The 14915-nt window shown below is 35.9% G+C and overlaps 1 protein-coding gene across 1 annotated transcript; it reads right to left on the bottom strand.

The window, feature by feature from the left end:
- Window positions 1-965: 965 nt before the first annotated feature.
- LOC145157028 (uncharacterized) lies at window positions 966-7124 on the bottom strand. Its single transcript, XM_079076188.1, has 7 exons — window positions 6464-7124; window positions 3482-6121; window positions 2430-2483; window positions 2025-2344; window positions 1872-1946; window positions 1406-1464; window positions 966-1290 (listed from the first exon to the last, which is right to left on the bottom strand). The coding sequence occupies exons 1-4, from the start codon at window positions 6986-6988 to the stop codon at window positions 2084-2086; spliced, it is 3480 nt and encodes a 1159-aa protein (XP_078932314.1). The 5' UTR covers window positions 6989-7124; the 3' UTR covers window positions 966-1290; window positions 1406-1464; window positions 1872-1946; window positions 2025-2083.
- Between the last annotated feature and the right edge of the window lie 7791 nt (window positions 7125-14915).

The raw sequence follows: 14915 nt of genomic DNA, 5'->3' as shown, positions 1-14915 counted from the left end.
TTGAAACCAAAATAATAATATGCCACAAATTGAAATGATTTCCTTTCAATCAAAAGCCTTTAAATGTCTTATAATTATAGCACGTGCAATATTAAATTTTATTATTAAAGTTGGAGAAATTGTAGTATTAGTGTATTACTAGAGCCTTTATTATTATCTCATACCGTCGACAAACAAAAGTTAAATTTATGAAATTGACTATTTTATCCCGTATTTATCTATTCATTGTTAGAGCCTTGTTATTATCTATAGGGTCCACCAATTTGGCTATTTATTTGTTATTCTTTCTCCCTCTCATTTTAAAGTTACGATAAATATGTAGAAAATTATTTTAAATTATTGTTATAAAATCTTATTATTTTGTCTTCGTTTATAGAAAAGCTTCAACTTTTTTTTTAATAAAAAAATGTCGATGATCTACTTGTACACGATAATCTATCATTTTCTGTTAAAAATATAAGAATTTTTTGGTGAGTTTGACAAAATATTAGATAATATGTTCAAAAAATAAAAATTGAGATTTTTTCTATAAAATATGACAAAATAACTTAATTAGTTTTTATAATCTAAAAATAAAATAAAATAATCTCATTCAGACAGTTAAATCAAGAAACAAAAATACAAAAAATTAATTTATTTAATTGGGAAACTGTTAGAAAAATCTTAATATTTTTGAAAAATTTTCACTTTAATCCCAATTTATTTATTTTTTAACAGAAAAATCCCAATTATTTGATTTTACACGATAATATGTCATTTCCTATAAAAAGAAAAAAAATGATTTTTTTCTTAATTTGAGCGGAATAATGGAAACTTTATGTTCAAAAAAAAATTTGGACTAAAATAAAACATTTCCGAAAATATTGGGACTTTTCTGACAATTTCCCTATTTAATTTTGTAAAAACAAAATACTAATTAGAAAAAATCGATTTTACTAACTTTTTACCAAAGATGAACACGAATAGCAATGAAATAAGTTTAACATAATTGAAGTGGTTTAATACATTGAAAACATAAACCGGTTTATAGTTAGAAATAGAATACAATAAACTCCCAAATAGTTATATGCTCAAAGCAAATCTTAAATATCACTTTATTATATCTTTAAACATGAGCAATTATTACCCAAAAAACTCCAAACAATTCCCATTTCCAAATTCCAACAACCCTTCTCCTTCCTCTCATGTCATGCAAATGCAATCGGCCTCTCTTCTCTTCACATTTCTTTCATGATTCCCAATTCCCAAAAGCCGTTGCACCTCTTAATCTTGGCATTATTGTAGATCTTTCTATTTCCATGAAATTAAAAAGAAAAAAAAAAAAAAAAAAAAAAAGATTATCCAAAACCCAATAATCTTTAATCGTTTCTAAGTGATAAAGAATCAAGGTCAAAATGGTACTTACACATTTCAACCTGGTTATGCTCAAGAATCCCACAAAACACCAACCATTTCCAGAGAGGCCTATGGTCCATAAACAGAATTAACAAACACCATCATTAGAATAAGAGTAAATTACATTTTTAGTCCCTCAAGTATAGCTGATTTTTGCAGTTTTGGTCCGAACAAGGTTTTTCTTGCACTGTGGTCCTTATTTGAGGTTTTTACTTTTTAGTCCCTGTTCCAATAAATTGACTCAATTTTGGTACCAAAATGTAAACAGAATACCTATTTTTGGACCAAAATTGCAAAAACTAACTATACTCAAAGATAAAAATAATTAATTTTTACTTAGAATAGAGACCAAAATTGTATGAGAAAGCTTTTTTGGGAATGAAATTGCAAAAACCGGCTATACTCAGGGACCAAAATTGTAACTTACTCTTACAAAAGCAAGTTTTTTTTTTTAAATCTATAAAAAAGGGCAACACCTGATATCACTGTAGCACAGGCATCATCATCATCAATCATCATTGGATCACCAAATTAACCAATATAAACTCTACCTGCACCCCAAAACATCATCAAGATTCAAGAAACACTATTTTTAATAAAAAAAAATTATTTTATATATTAATAATCACCTGAAAGCAGGCAAAATTGCAGGTTTTGTTGCAGATATTGATTAGTTTCAACAAAAAAGTTAGATGACTTCAAGATTGGGTAGTGCTCCTTTTGACAAAACCTGTAAAGCTGTGCCTTTGGTCAACCATGCGGTCAACTCTGGTTGATTTTGAAAAGGTTTGAGAGGATGAAAAGTTCCATCTTGAAGCTTCACTCCATAAACAAATGGAAGCCTGAGGGAGAGGAAGCTCTCTGGCGGCAATATCACCGGACAACCAAGGCTGAACTGCAGTTTCTGTTCATGGTGATGGTCAACCACTGATGGAGGTAGACATGACACCTGGACATTTTTTTCAGACCCCATTAATTAATTAATCATTTTTTTATAAAAAGATGATATATATTATTTCATTTTTTAGAGGTACCTCAAATTGAATAACTGGACATGTAGTCAAGACAACAGGGAAGGGAGGTGTAACCTGCAGTGCAGAATACACATAGAGTTATTATATTATTATGCATTATATTAAATAAAGATTTAGGGCAAAAAAAAGTACTTTTGCCATTTTATCTTGTAGTGACTAGTGATTAAACCATTTTACTTATTTTAACCGATTTGAAAAAAACCATTTTTCTAAGATATCAGAGCAAAACATACTTTTATCTTTTTACAGAAATGCACTAGTATTTCATTATATTATCTGTAGTGATCAAACCATTATACTTTATTTTGACCATTTTTATAAAAATAATAATAATAATAACATTTTTCCAGTTACCTGATATCAGGGAAAAATTACAAAAAAAGCATAATGGTTTCATCATCATGTAAAATAAAATTATTTAGGGTTAATCTCATAAAAGACCTTATATTTTTCCGGATTAAACCTCAAACTTTATTTTTTTTCCTGAAAAAGACCTTGTATTTTTTTCAATTTTTCAAAAAAAGCCCTCAACTTTGTATTTTTTTCCGAAAAAAACCCTCAACCTTCTACATGCTTCCAAATAAACCCTCAAATTTTTTAGTTTTTCTCGAAAAAAACCCTCACATTTTACAATTTTTTTTGGATTAATCTCATAAAAGACCTTATTTAGGGTTAATCTCATAAAAGACCTTATGTGAGGGTTTTTCCGAGAAAAACTAAAAATAAATTGAGGGTTTATTTGGAAGCATTTAGAAGGTTGAGGGGTTTTTTTCGGAAAAAAATACAAAGTTGAGGGCTTTTTTTGAAAAATTGAAAAAAATACAAGGTCTTTTTCAGGAAAAAAAAAAATAAAGTTTGAGGTTTAATCAATAAAAAACACAAAATATAAGGTTTTTGATGAGATTAACCCAAATATTTAAGTGGTGAAATCAGTAAAAGGGTGAAGGTTATGTAAATGTTGTGCTTTTTTGTATTAAATGAGTTAAAACTTAAAAAGGAATTGATGCAATTAAATAATTATAAAAAAGAAGCAAGTAAAATCAAATTCTTACCAGAAATATTCTCTGAAGCTGTGAAATAGTGCCAGCAAATTGAACATTTGGTGAATCATTCTTATTCTTATGGATCTGGCAATGAGGGCAATTTAGGTACAATGGTAAGTTTCTATTTAGTAAAGGAAAAACACCATTGCCATCATCATCAAGAATCATTGACTCAAGACTTCCTTCAATATCTTTGTGACCATTTTGTCCTTGATTACCATTACTCCCTATTTCTTTTGACTTTACTGGATTTCTGACCTTACTAACACCAGGATTCATCATTCTATTTGAGTGTCTATGGATTTTACCATGCCCTCCATATTTACCCATCTTTGACGAATCTACCCCTCTACGATCCAAATTATTTTCAGCAGATTCATCCACTGCATAAATGGATCCAAGCCCTTTTAGATGATCTGGTGTCAATATGAATCTGTGTCCACATGGACATTCATGCTCAAATCCAATGTAAACCACCACCTGATTTAAAGAATTGTTCTCCCTACCATTCATGTTTAACAAATTACCAAAACTACCCTTTTGTAGAAACGGATTGCCATTAGTGTTCCCGTTTCCATCTTCATGAACAGAAGACAAAGTCCCGATTTTTTTAGATTCTTGATTATCATGTGGTGTTTCTCCAATGTTCTTTTCTTTATTAACATTTTCCAAAGTTAATAAAGTTTTCTTTTTTAATTGAAGTGGAGGAAACCCAGAACTTGTAGATGATGATCCTGCAACAACTTCAGAAAAAGGCTTTTTCATTGTAAAATTAGGAACAATTTTAGTGGAATTACTCTTATTGTCATCAAGATTCTTGGATTTAGAATTAATCTCCACCCCATTGTCTGTTTTTTTCACCTTTACATCTGAAACAACTTCAACCCTTGAATCTTTACTGAATTCCTTGTGTTTTTCAAGAAAAAATTTCCACTTTAGAAGAAACTTCTCTGTATTTGAAAACCCACTTTGGAGAAGCCCTTTTGAAGGTTGATAGTATCTTGATCCTCCAATTCGAGTCAAACTCCAAGATTTTGACTGAATAGGCCCTTCTGTGTTCCCTTCTGGTAAAACAAGGGTAGGAAGAAGTTTATCACATTCTGGGTAACAACTAAAGTTCACATTAGCTGCTTCAAAATCAAAAGGGTCTAATCGTAATTTCCTTGATCTCCCACATGCACACGCATGAAGAAAAACAAAACCACTACAATGTGGTAAAGAAGAGTCATGTCTTTGATGAATACATGATTTTCCTGTTAAACTAACTGCATCACATAGTTGTCTACCCGAAATCCAAATCGATGTGCATTCGTTTTCCAGTTTTTTCAGATAAAAATCCACAGCTGGACCTTTGACCATTGACCTAAAAGAAGTCAAAGCTTTTGACAAATGGGTTTCGTGTTGTGATGTTGGATAACATGGTGGCAAATCGTGTAAGTAGACATCTTTAGCAACAGGTAAAGCTCTTTGACACCAAGAAATTGAAAATTTACTATTCAGCCCTTTACTGTTATCCAAATATGTTGCTGCAAGTTCTAAAGGGTCGTTGACTTTTGTTTGACTTCCTTCAATAACTGAAACTGAAACGTTATTTCGTTGTCTTGATCTTCTTTTGGTTTGTTCAGATTCAGGTATAAACACAGGTTTAGCAGAAAGAAGCCCATGTAAAATGGTTTGACTGGAAGTCAACCAGACATCAAGAGATGGAAGATCGGGAGTTAAAGGCGGCGGCTTTCCGGAAGCTACCGAGGCGGCAGCTGCAGCAGCCGCCACCGCCACCATCCCACCACCACCACCAGAGACACTGATACTCCCTCGACCTCTTAAAATATCACATTGTCTGTAAATGAACTCCTTTAAAGAAAGAATGTCTTCTTTATTTGAACTTTGACTATGGGTTTCAAGTAGAAGTGAGTCTGAAGTTGAGATACCTTCTAGAACATTCTCCACAATACTACTGGCAAACTCTAAAGATTCGCCTGAATTGTTTGAGAGTTTATCAAGAAGCAAAACAGCTTTAGACCCATCAAGTGAAAACAAAGGCATGTGACTTGAAATGGGTCCGGGTCCATTTCTTGACCCGGGAGGACCCGTTTCAGAACCCGAAAGTACCCGACATTTTTTGATTGAAAACCGGATTTGTGCTTCAAGAGATGACTGTAGTTTCTTCTTGAAACCACCTTCTGGTTTTGAAACAGGGCGTGAAAGTACAACTACTGAACCAGATCCTTTCATGGGTAAAGTTGATCTAGACTGAGTTGACTCATCTGGGTTAGAAGGAGAAGAAGTAGAAGAAGAAGAAGAACCAGATTCACAGATATCATCAAGAAAAACAAAGAGTATAACTGGAGTACATTGTCCTGGAAATAAAGATGTGTATGAGCCTAAACCTGACATTAATGAGACTGATGAAGGATTGCGAGCCATGGGTGGACCATTTTTACCAGGGGAACGGTTTTTTGAAGGTGTTCTTGAAGGAGAAGTGTGTGAAGAAGAAGATGTGTGTGATCTTGATGTTGTTGATTGTAGTGTTTGTGATTTGATAAATGGAAACATTGCATGTTTAGCACCTTGTAACACTCGAAACTTTTTTAGATTTTGGATATCAAAGCGTGAGCCTTCTTGCATAAATATGATCACATGGCAAACCTGTGTTCATGATCACAATGAGTTAATAACAAATTGAGTAAGGTTATTCAAGAATCAATGTGGTGATCTAAACTAATTTAAAAGAATGAGGCAAATCCAAGAGAAATATAGACAAAAAAACACCTAATGAATTGGGTGTTAGCCTTGTTACCAAGAAATCTAGATCTTAATGAAGTTCATATAATATTTATTCAGTTCAATATAAACATATCCAAATTGCAATCACGTATTAACAAAACCAAACAACAATAAACAGATGCTAAGGCAACACTCAAAGTCTTAAAGCAAAGAAAAGAGCGAAATCACTCAGAAAATCGGTGAATTTGGTTCAAACAAACTTACAGAAAACATAAACAGCATCCCTTGAAGATCCCCAAACTCCTGCTTTTCAAAAACCGAATCAAACCCACTTGGGACCTCCGAAAACCCTTCCATAACCGGACACTTGGTGGAGCAAAACTGCAAATACAAAACCCCCTTTGTCTCCTCATGATAATAACTAATTTGTCTTTGCTTAAACCAATCCTTGACCTCATCCGTCACGATTTCCCCTGTTTTCTCAAACCCCAATGCTACGTCAGCATCCCCGGAACGAAACACATTGGCATCTATAATCCGGTTGATTAATTGACTCACGTCACCTTTGCGCCGGCCAACGAATCCGACCACGACAACGCTGTTTTGCCGGGATGTTGTTGAAGGAGGAGGAGGGGGAGGAAGAGGTGGAAGAGCCGATGGTGGTGGTGGTGGTGGTTGATGGATGGCAGCGGGTTGTGGTAGAACAGTGGTGGTGGAAGGAAGAGTGATAGAAGAAGATGATGGAGGACGGATTAGAACACGCATAGGGGAGCGATTGGGTGCCGCCATGGAGAGTGAAGGGTGGGATTTGAACTGGGCTCTCTTCTATTTTGGGAGAAACTCCATTGAAATTCATCAAATAACCAGTAAAATTGAAAGTACAAGGGCTACATTGAAAAATTTAAGATTCCAGTAAAATTGAAAGTAGTGAATTGCAAAACTGGTCTCTAATCTGTTTGTTAGTTTGCATACTTAGTCCTTTATCGAAACCAAGATATTTGGGCCTCCCGAATTGGGCCATAAGTTTCGAGTGCAATAGCCACCTACATGATACATTGACTCATGTTGACAATTTCCAGTCCAATATGGAACATGACACGAATTTATACGAAAATAAATATGGTTAAATTGAAAATTCTGACCCGTCAACCTATTTATTTCGTAGACCGGGTTGGATCATGTGTTTGACTTCGTGCTTCAACCTGCCAATATATATTATATTTTTAAAAATTAATATTTGTGAATAAATTATGACTTAGGAGTACAGCATGTCCTACTCAATCAAAAATTCAATCATCGATCCTTGCAGGCCCGATGATAGGCATGGGCAAAATGGGCATAGGAACGGGGCCCATTTTTTGATGGGGCCCAATTTTTTTATACTGTATTGAATCGGACCTAGTGTCTAAGTACAAATCGTTGACCAGCAAGCAAACGTTAGACATACTGAGAATCCAAGAAGCAGAGCACGCATCACAAGCCAAGAACGCGGTAGAAGGCATAAGAGATTGTCAACTGATCATCATCAATTCAACATTTAGCGACTTTATCATAATTCAGGTAAGGGATTTAGTACTTTTACCCTCTCTGTTAATTGATTACTAATCACTAATTAGGTAAGGGATATCGAATCAGAATTGGTGAATTAGGAACAAATGAATGTGTATCATTTATCAGAAAAGCTTGAAAAGGGTAACCTCAAAGTTGTTGTTTGGTATTTCTGCTTAATTCATATTAGACTTTTGGTTTATATGATTTTTTTTTGACTTTTTACAGTGAAACAAGTATGACTGTTCTTGGCTATCTTGCAAAGCTTACACACGGAATCTTTGGGTAATTTTATATTCCTTTACAATTGTAACGCCCCGATTCCTGGTACGTATTTCAATTTAAGTTGTTTTTGTTTGTGACGGGACTCGACAAGTTGGGAGCCCAACTCGTCGAGTAGGATGAGATTTGGACGCGGGACATAAGTCACCTACTCGACGAGTAGAGCTGTCTGAGTGAAACCCTAATTTTCAGGGTTTGCACCCTATTTAAACACATTTATCATCCCCATTTAGTCCCCCCCCCCCCCTCGTCTCCCTAAGCCCATTAAACCCTAAAACGTGATCCTTGAGCATTTGTGAGTGTGTGTGTGTGTGTCATTCTTGAGGATATTTGTGTGATCTTGAAGCTAGAAGAAGAAGAAGGAAGAGCTAGAAGGTTCAAGGAAGCAATAGATCCATGATTCAAGTTCTTTTTCCAGTCTTTTTGAGGTATAAAGTTGCTTCCTTGACTCCTCTATTGCTAGGTTCCTCCATAGCTGAAGTTAAGGCCAATGGCGAATTTAGAACCTAAAACCACGTGGTTCCTTATTTAAATAACCCTGAAACATATAACAAACTAAAATATACAAGTAGCGGGTCAGGTCAAAATTTTATCATTTTTAGAATTGTATCCGACGAGGGTTTATAGCTTCAAATATATTGATAATGATATCTTAATCGAGACTTTCTAATACATCCTTTTCACATGATAAAATTTCATAGTTGGTCGTTCTGCTGAATCAACGTGCAACACATATGCGCAAAAGCCAAAAGTGTTGGCGACGATTCAATTGTGGGCTTTTGTTTATTATTATTAATTTTGTTTAATTTTAATTTTAATGGATTGGACTAATTTTTGTTGGATAAATTTTAAGTTGGTTTAGGCATTATGCTATTTTTGTTTTTATAAAAAAATTATTAGGTAGTTCCTTCAAAAAATTTAAGGTAGTTCCCCTAAATTTTTGCAATATAATTAGGCTTGCAATTAAGATAATTAGGTGGGTCCTAGGACCCACCTTGGTATACTATAGCTACGCCTCAGGTTAAGGCTATCTTTTGACATCTTTGTGAACCCTTTTGATTATTGAGTGTGATCTGAAGTTGTAACTTCAGACCCAGGTCCCTTTTAGCCCCTATAGCTATAAAGTTCTCGAATTTATCTCTTCCCTTGGGGCTAGACTTCATTTTAGGCATGGAAATAGTGTTTTTTGCTCATAACACCTTGCATGCACGTAAAGTTTGTAACTTTACGTGTAATATCGACCCTAGAAGGCTAGATCTAGGTTTTGGATGCATTAAGCCCGAGTAAAATCAACTGTATGGATTTAGCATATGGGGGACTCAAAGAGTCGTTCATACGACCCGGCGAGTCGGGTCGTGGTTCCCCCAACCTTTCTGGTTATGAGTGAACTCGTTGAGTCTAGGAGGTGACTCAGCGAGTTAGACGTGGTTTTGGACTCGAAGATCATAGGACTTGACGAGTTCATGTATGAACTCGGCGAGTAGAGAGAAAATGTCCCATCTGAGATGAAGATGAACTCGACGAGTTCAAGGATGAACTCGGCGAGTTGTGAGTAAAATGCCTTGACTTGCATGAAGGAGGACTCGACGAGTTATGGGTGAACTCGACGAGTAGGGTCGAAACCCCGGAGTTTTATGGGCCCAGGAACTCGACTAGTTGATGGACCAACTCAGCGAGTTGAGTCAACTAAGATGTTGATTTTGACCAATATGTTGACTTTGACCAAGGTGTTGACCTTGACTTTGACTTTTACCTGAGTTGACCCTTGTAAGGGGTTATAAGTATGGAAGGGTAATTGAAAGGAATTGTTATGTTTAGGAGTTTGAGATGAGTAGATCTCGGCACTGAGGGAAGTTCAGCTACTACACGACGTTGATGTGAGTTACCTTCCAGTATAAGTGGGTCTAAGGCCACAATGATGGCCCACTAGTAGGAGATGTTGTTAGATAATTGTATGTGTGATAATTGTCTGGTTGCCACTATCTGATATGTTTGTGTGTTGGGATGCCTTATATGTGTGTTGATAGTAGCAGGGGTGATAAGTCCCCGGATATCGGTTGAAAGATACTGAAGGGGTGGACAGTACTCATGTATGCCTAGCAGTATGTTTATGATATGATCTTATGTGGTAGTGGTAGGGGTGGAATAGTCCCCAGTTACCGATTGAAAGATACCGAAGGCAGATACCGGTTGAAAGATACCGAGGGCAGTTACCGGTTGAAAGATACCGAAGGCAGTTACCGGTTGAAAGATACTAAGGGTGTATGTAGTATGTGGTATGATGGGGGAACTCACTAAGCTTTGTGCTTACGGTTTTTAGTTTTGGTTTCAGGTACTGCCTCTTCCAGGGGAAAGGAGCCGACTTGACTGCAGCGCATCACACCAGTATTTCCACACTATGATGTTCTTGGGATTGTACTCTGACATTATTATTCTATCATGACATTATTGTTTGATGATACATTGGTTTGGATATGGCTTGACACTTTTATATTTTTCAGACAAATGGTTTTATAGATAATACATTAAAAATGAAATTTTTGGTTGTGATTTTTGGGGTGTTACAAGTTGGTATCAGAGCCTTGGTTTGAGGGATTCGGGCACACTATTGGGTGTGTCTATCACACCCCCAAACCGAGATGGCAAAAACGTTCGGGGGTGGAGGACGTCATGTACAGTATCACAACAATTGTATAATAGTAATCAAAGCAACACAACCATTACATTGATAAAGTATTGTATTTACATCTATTCAACATGTAGTTTGTTTGACATCAAAATGTATAACAAAATGTAAAAGATGAAACTCTGAAAGCTCCGTCTTCTCAAAATCCTATGGGTGTACCTGCCTTAACGGTTCCCTGAGAATACAAGTGATTTTGAAAGTGTATCAACATTTAAGTTGGTGAGTTCATAAGTATGTTTTTGTAATGGAAACATGTCTTTGAATCGTTGAAAATGTTTGTATGTTCCTCAAGAAAATCCAATATTTTTTTAGTGGTGAAAAGTAGTCTTAGGCCTTAAGACCAAAATGTATATTTATTAATGTGCTCTGTATTTGTAAATCTGTAACGCCCGTAGATCCGGGCTAGTCAATTTAGAAATAATAGGGGTCGAAAACGACTTTTCGACAAAATATTATTTAGAATAAATAATCTTAACCAAGTTGTAGAATATGTCTCAAGGGTTCCGTATATATAAAGAACGCCGAAATCCGAGTTATAACGAATAAGTTATGGCTCGTCGAAGTTTTAAGGCAAAATCGGCACGACACCGGGAAGCGTAAATAGTGAATTTACGATAGAGCAACTTTTAGCCTTATTGATCTAAACAAAAGTTGTAGAATACGTTAAACCGATAACATACAAAAAAAGAACGCCCAAATCTGACTTCGTATGAGGAAGTTATGAATTTTCTAAGACTTGGCATAGCAGTGCACGACCCGAAACTCGAATTTTAGTTCAAGCGGTTTTTTGGCCTACGCGACCTAAATGAGAGTTTAATATCTCATTAATAGGAACTCAAAGATAAAAAGACAAACGAAAACGGAGTCTGTATGAAGGAGTTATGAATTTTTCGCGGTCATTTAACAGTATAATCTCCTCCTACTGTTAAATTTAAAATCAGTCGAGAATTAGCCGATGGAGTCAAAATGAAAGTTGTAGATCTTGTTTTTACCTACGCGTGGAAAAAAATAACGTCGAAAACGGAGCTCGTATGCGAGAGTTATGATTTTTCTAAGTCGGGAGGGTGTTGTGCGGGTTTGGGTGACGTGGCGCGATCACAGCCGTTGCTTTCTCTCCAAGGAAAGCCATCAGATGATGACACATGGCACTGACTCGGCGAGTCAGTGGACCGACTCGGCGAGTCCATCAGGAATTCAACCTATAAATAAGAGTGACGGGTTCCCTCATTTCCTCACCCCAACCCTCTTCTTTCTCTCTATACTCTCTCTCTCTCTCTAAGCTCCCTAACCCCCCTAAAGTCTAGGTAAACCCCCTAGCACCCGAAGGAATCCCCGAGGCTCCCGAAGCCCCGATAAAAGAGCCTTTCGGCTCAGAAACTCTGCTCCGGCAGAGCCCGGTTTTCGAGAAAACCCGTTGTTTTGTCCGAGGGAAATTGTTTTAAGATTAACGAAGCGCTGTCCAAGTACCGAGTCACCACCTTATCAGGTGATTGCATAGTTACTTTCATCTTACACATATATATGAAGTATTTAATATGAATTACGTGCTATGTGTGCATATTATCTGTGTTCTTGATATCTATGAGGGATGAACGATTTATACACATTTTAAATGATTTAAACTGTATATGTATTTTATATCTACGAAAATGTTGGGTAAAACATGAGTAGATGAAATAGTTTATATGTGATAAAATGATGAGAGGCCTCAATGTTTAAGATGATCTAGCCATCTAGCGGAGTATAGATAACGATCACGGACTATTCTAGACAGTCCAGTGGAACACTAGCAGGCTCGTAACTTGTAGGTGTTTTTGAACTACGTATTCACTAGGTATTTTTGAACTAAGTGTTCACGATATGTTTTGAACTAAGTGTTCACCAGGTGTTTTGAATTAAGTGTTCACCAGATGTTTTGAACTGCGTATTCACCAGATGTACCCTGTTGTATAAACCCTGGCGACTATGCGACTTAGTGCTTGTTGAGTAAACCCTGGCAACGATGGATTTCGTGTCGATTCCTTAGGATGATCCTTAGGAATGAATGAACGAGGAATAGCTCATTCTTAGGGTGGATCCTTAAGAGTAAAGAAGATAATGGGGATGGGTAATTGGGTTAATTGTTTGATGTTTAACATAATAATTATATTATTGTGGGTTGAAAACCCTATGTACTCACCAGGTTTCCCAACCTGACCCACTCAGTTTATTTGTATCACAGGTGTCGATATGAGGTTACATTACACTGAGGGATTAAGGAGATATAAATCACTAGTGATAATGAATGTAAGTTCTATTTATGCTTATGTTTCTGTATTGCCAATGACATCCCAATATTTTAAAATGAATAAAAATACATTTCTTCGGAAATGCTTTGATAAGGTATTTATCATGTTTTTCTGGGAACAAATTCCGCAACACTTTTCTTCAAAAAGGATACTCTGATTTTTAAATAAAGCATAAACAAAACCAGTCTTTTCTGGCCGTGAAAATGGGGATGTCACAAAATCATAGCTTTATTTTCATATGAAACAATATCGTGTATGCTTAATATGTAGTACTAGTGTACTTAATACAAGCAAAGTAGTGTATCGTAGTGATATCTAAACCTGGATACCTCCAGTAGTAGTGTATAGTAGTGTATTGTATTAAAACCTTTGTATGAATCCCTGGATTCCACCAGTAGTAGTGTAGTGTAGTGTACTGTATGAAAACATTTGTATGAATCCCTGGATACCACCGGTAGTAGTGTAGTGTGGTTTTATTTATTAAAGTAAAACCCTTGAAGTAGTATTATTTCCCGTAAACATAAGTTTTATTTATATTGGTGTGAGTTTCATATAACCATGCTTGATATGACCTAGTGACCTCTACGACGTTCTTCAGGCGTCGGAATGCTATGACATTTGTCACCCCCAGGCATGCCTGCCTAACTGTAGCTAGCAGTTTGGGTGTGGGATTTTCAGTCCCGTATAGATCTATACACAAACCTCACACTCTCCCTCCAGGAGACTTTGGTTATACTTTAAAGGATTTAGAAACTTGTACCCTGATGGGTACCCGAAGTAGTGTCTCACAACCCTGTACTAACTAGTTTACGTATAGTGTTGCGTAGTGTTCTCTTGTATTAGAAACTGTATGTATAACCTTGTAGTGTAAAATAATTATAGTAAAATAATTAACTAGTAGTGTATCCCTGATTTGTTGTAATAGAGTAGTGTTCTTGTACTTGTAGCATAGTGTAGTGTCTTCCAAACTATATCTATTATAGTTTAAATGTTTGTTCTTGTTCGGTGTTTTGTACTTAGCAAAATAGAGTAGTGATTCACAAACTATACCATTTATAGTTTGAATGTAATGTTCTGTAATGTACTAAGACTGTTACAATTTAATTGTATAAAAGTACCCTTGTGCTCGACATAATACAAAAGGGTTAGAAATATATAAATATTTTCAAGAAAGGTAGTGAGTGTTTTGTTTGAAATCATGTATATAGAAACATAAAAGTCCTTGTGTTTTACTTGTATTCCCCCCTAAAAACGTTTGAAAAGCAGTAAAATGTAGGGGTATGAACTCGCCTCAAATGTGCGTTAACTTGAATTAGTGAGTTGTAGAGACGATCCCCGGGTAAGCGTACGCGCGAATAACGTTATCCTAAAATAATTATATTCGATGTCGTATTTAAATTAATAAGAATATTAATTTAAATTAAGGGTTAAATAATTAATTAAGTAAAAAGGGGATTTACAAAATTAATTGGAATAATTGGAAATGTGGAAATGGAGTTTTCGAATGAAAATAAGGGTTTACGGTTGGAGGGTTGGTGTTCATGGTTGGATCTTGAATTATTATGAAGATTTGAATGTTGCTTGAAGATTTGAATGTGAGTATGAATGTTCTTGATAGGAAATATGAAGATTTGAAGGAATATGGGCGTAAGCACTTGAAGATTGAGAGGAAAAGGAGCTGTCCACGGATGAAGATTGAGAGAATTTTGGAGGGGTTCACGGTTGAGAAATGAGAAATGATTTGATTCATGGTGTAAACACACATATATAGGGGGTGTTTACGGTTGAATTGGCATTGGACCCTGGGTGTTCACTGTCCATTAATGGACTTGAATTGGGTTTTCAGCCCAATAAGAGGGTGTTCACGGTTGAGCTTGGCCGTGAACACATGTTTGGAAGCTTCTTGGACCGT

This window comes from Lactuca virosa, chromosome 1 (genome assembly GCF_052849685.1).
Source record: "Lactuca virosa cultivar CGN04683 chromosome 1, Lactuca_virosa_CGN04683_v6, whole genome shotgun sequence".
Lineage (NCBI taxonomy): Eukaryota > Viridiplantae > Streptophyta > Magnoliopsida > Asterales > Asteraceae > Lactuca > Lactuca virosa.
Note: the sequence above shows the minus strand (reverse complement) of the source record. Positions and strands in the feature narration are given on the sequence as shown.

Bases quoted from the DNA above. Each gene is read 5' to 3' on its own strand.
- LOC145157028 (XM_079076188.1), bottom strand. From the start codon at position 6,988: ATGGCGGCACCCAATCGCTCCCCTATGCGTGTTCTAATCCGTCCTCCA. The intron at 6,122-6,463 runs GTAAGTTTGTTT...TCATGAACACAG, and splicing joins GGATGCTGTTTATGTTTTCT to GTTTGCCATGTGATCATATT. The intron at 2,345-2,429 runs GTACCTCTAAAA...AAAAATGTCCAG, and splicing joins GTCCAGTTATTCAATTTGAG to GTGTCATGTCTACCTCCATC.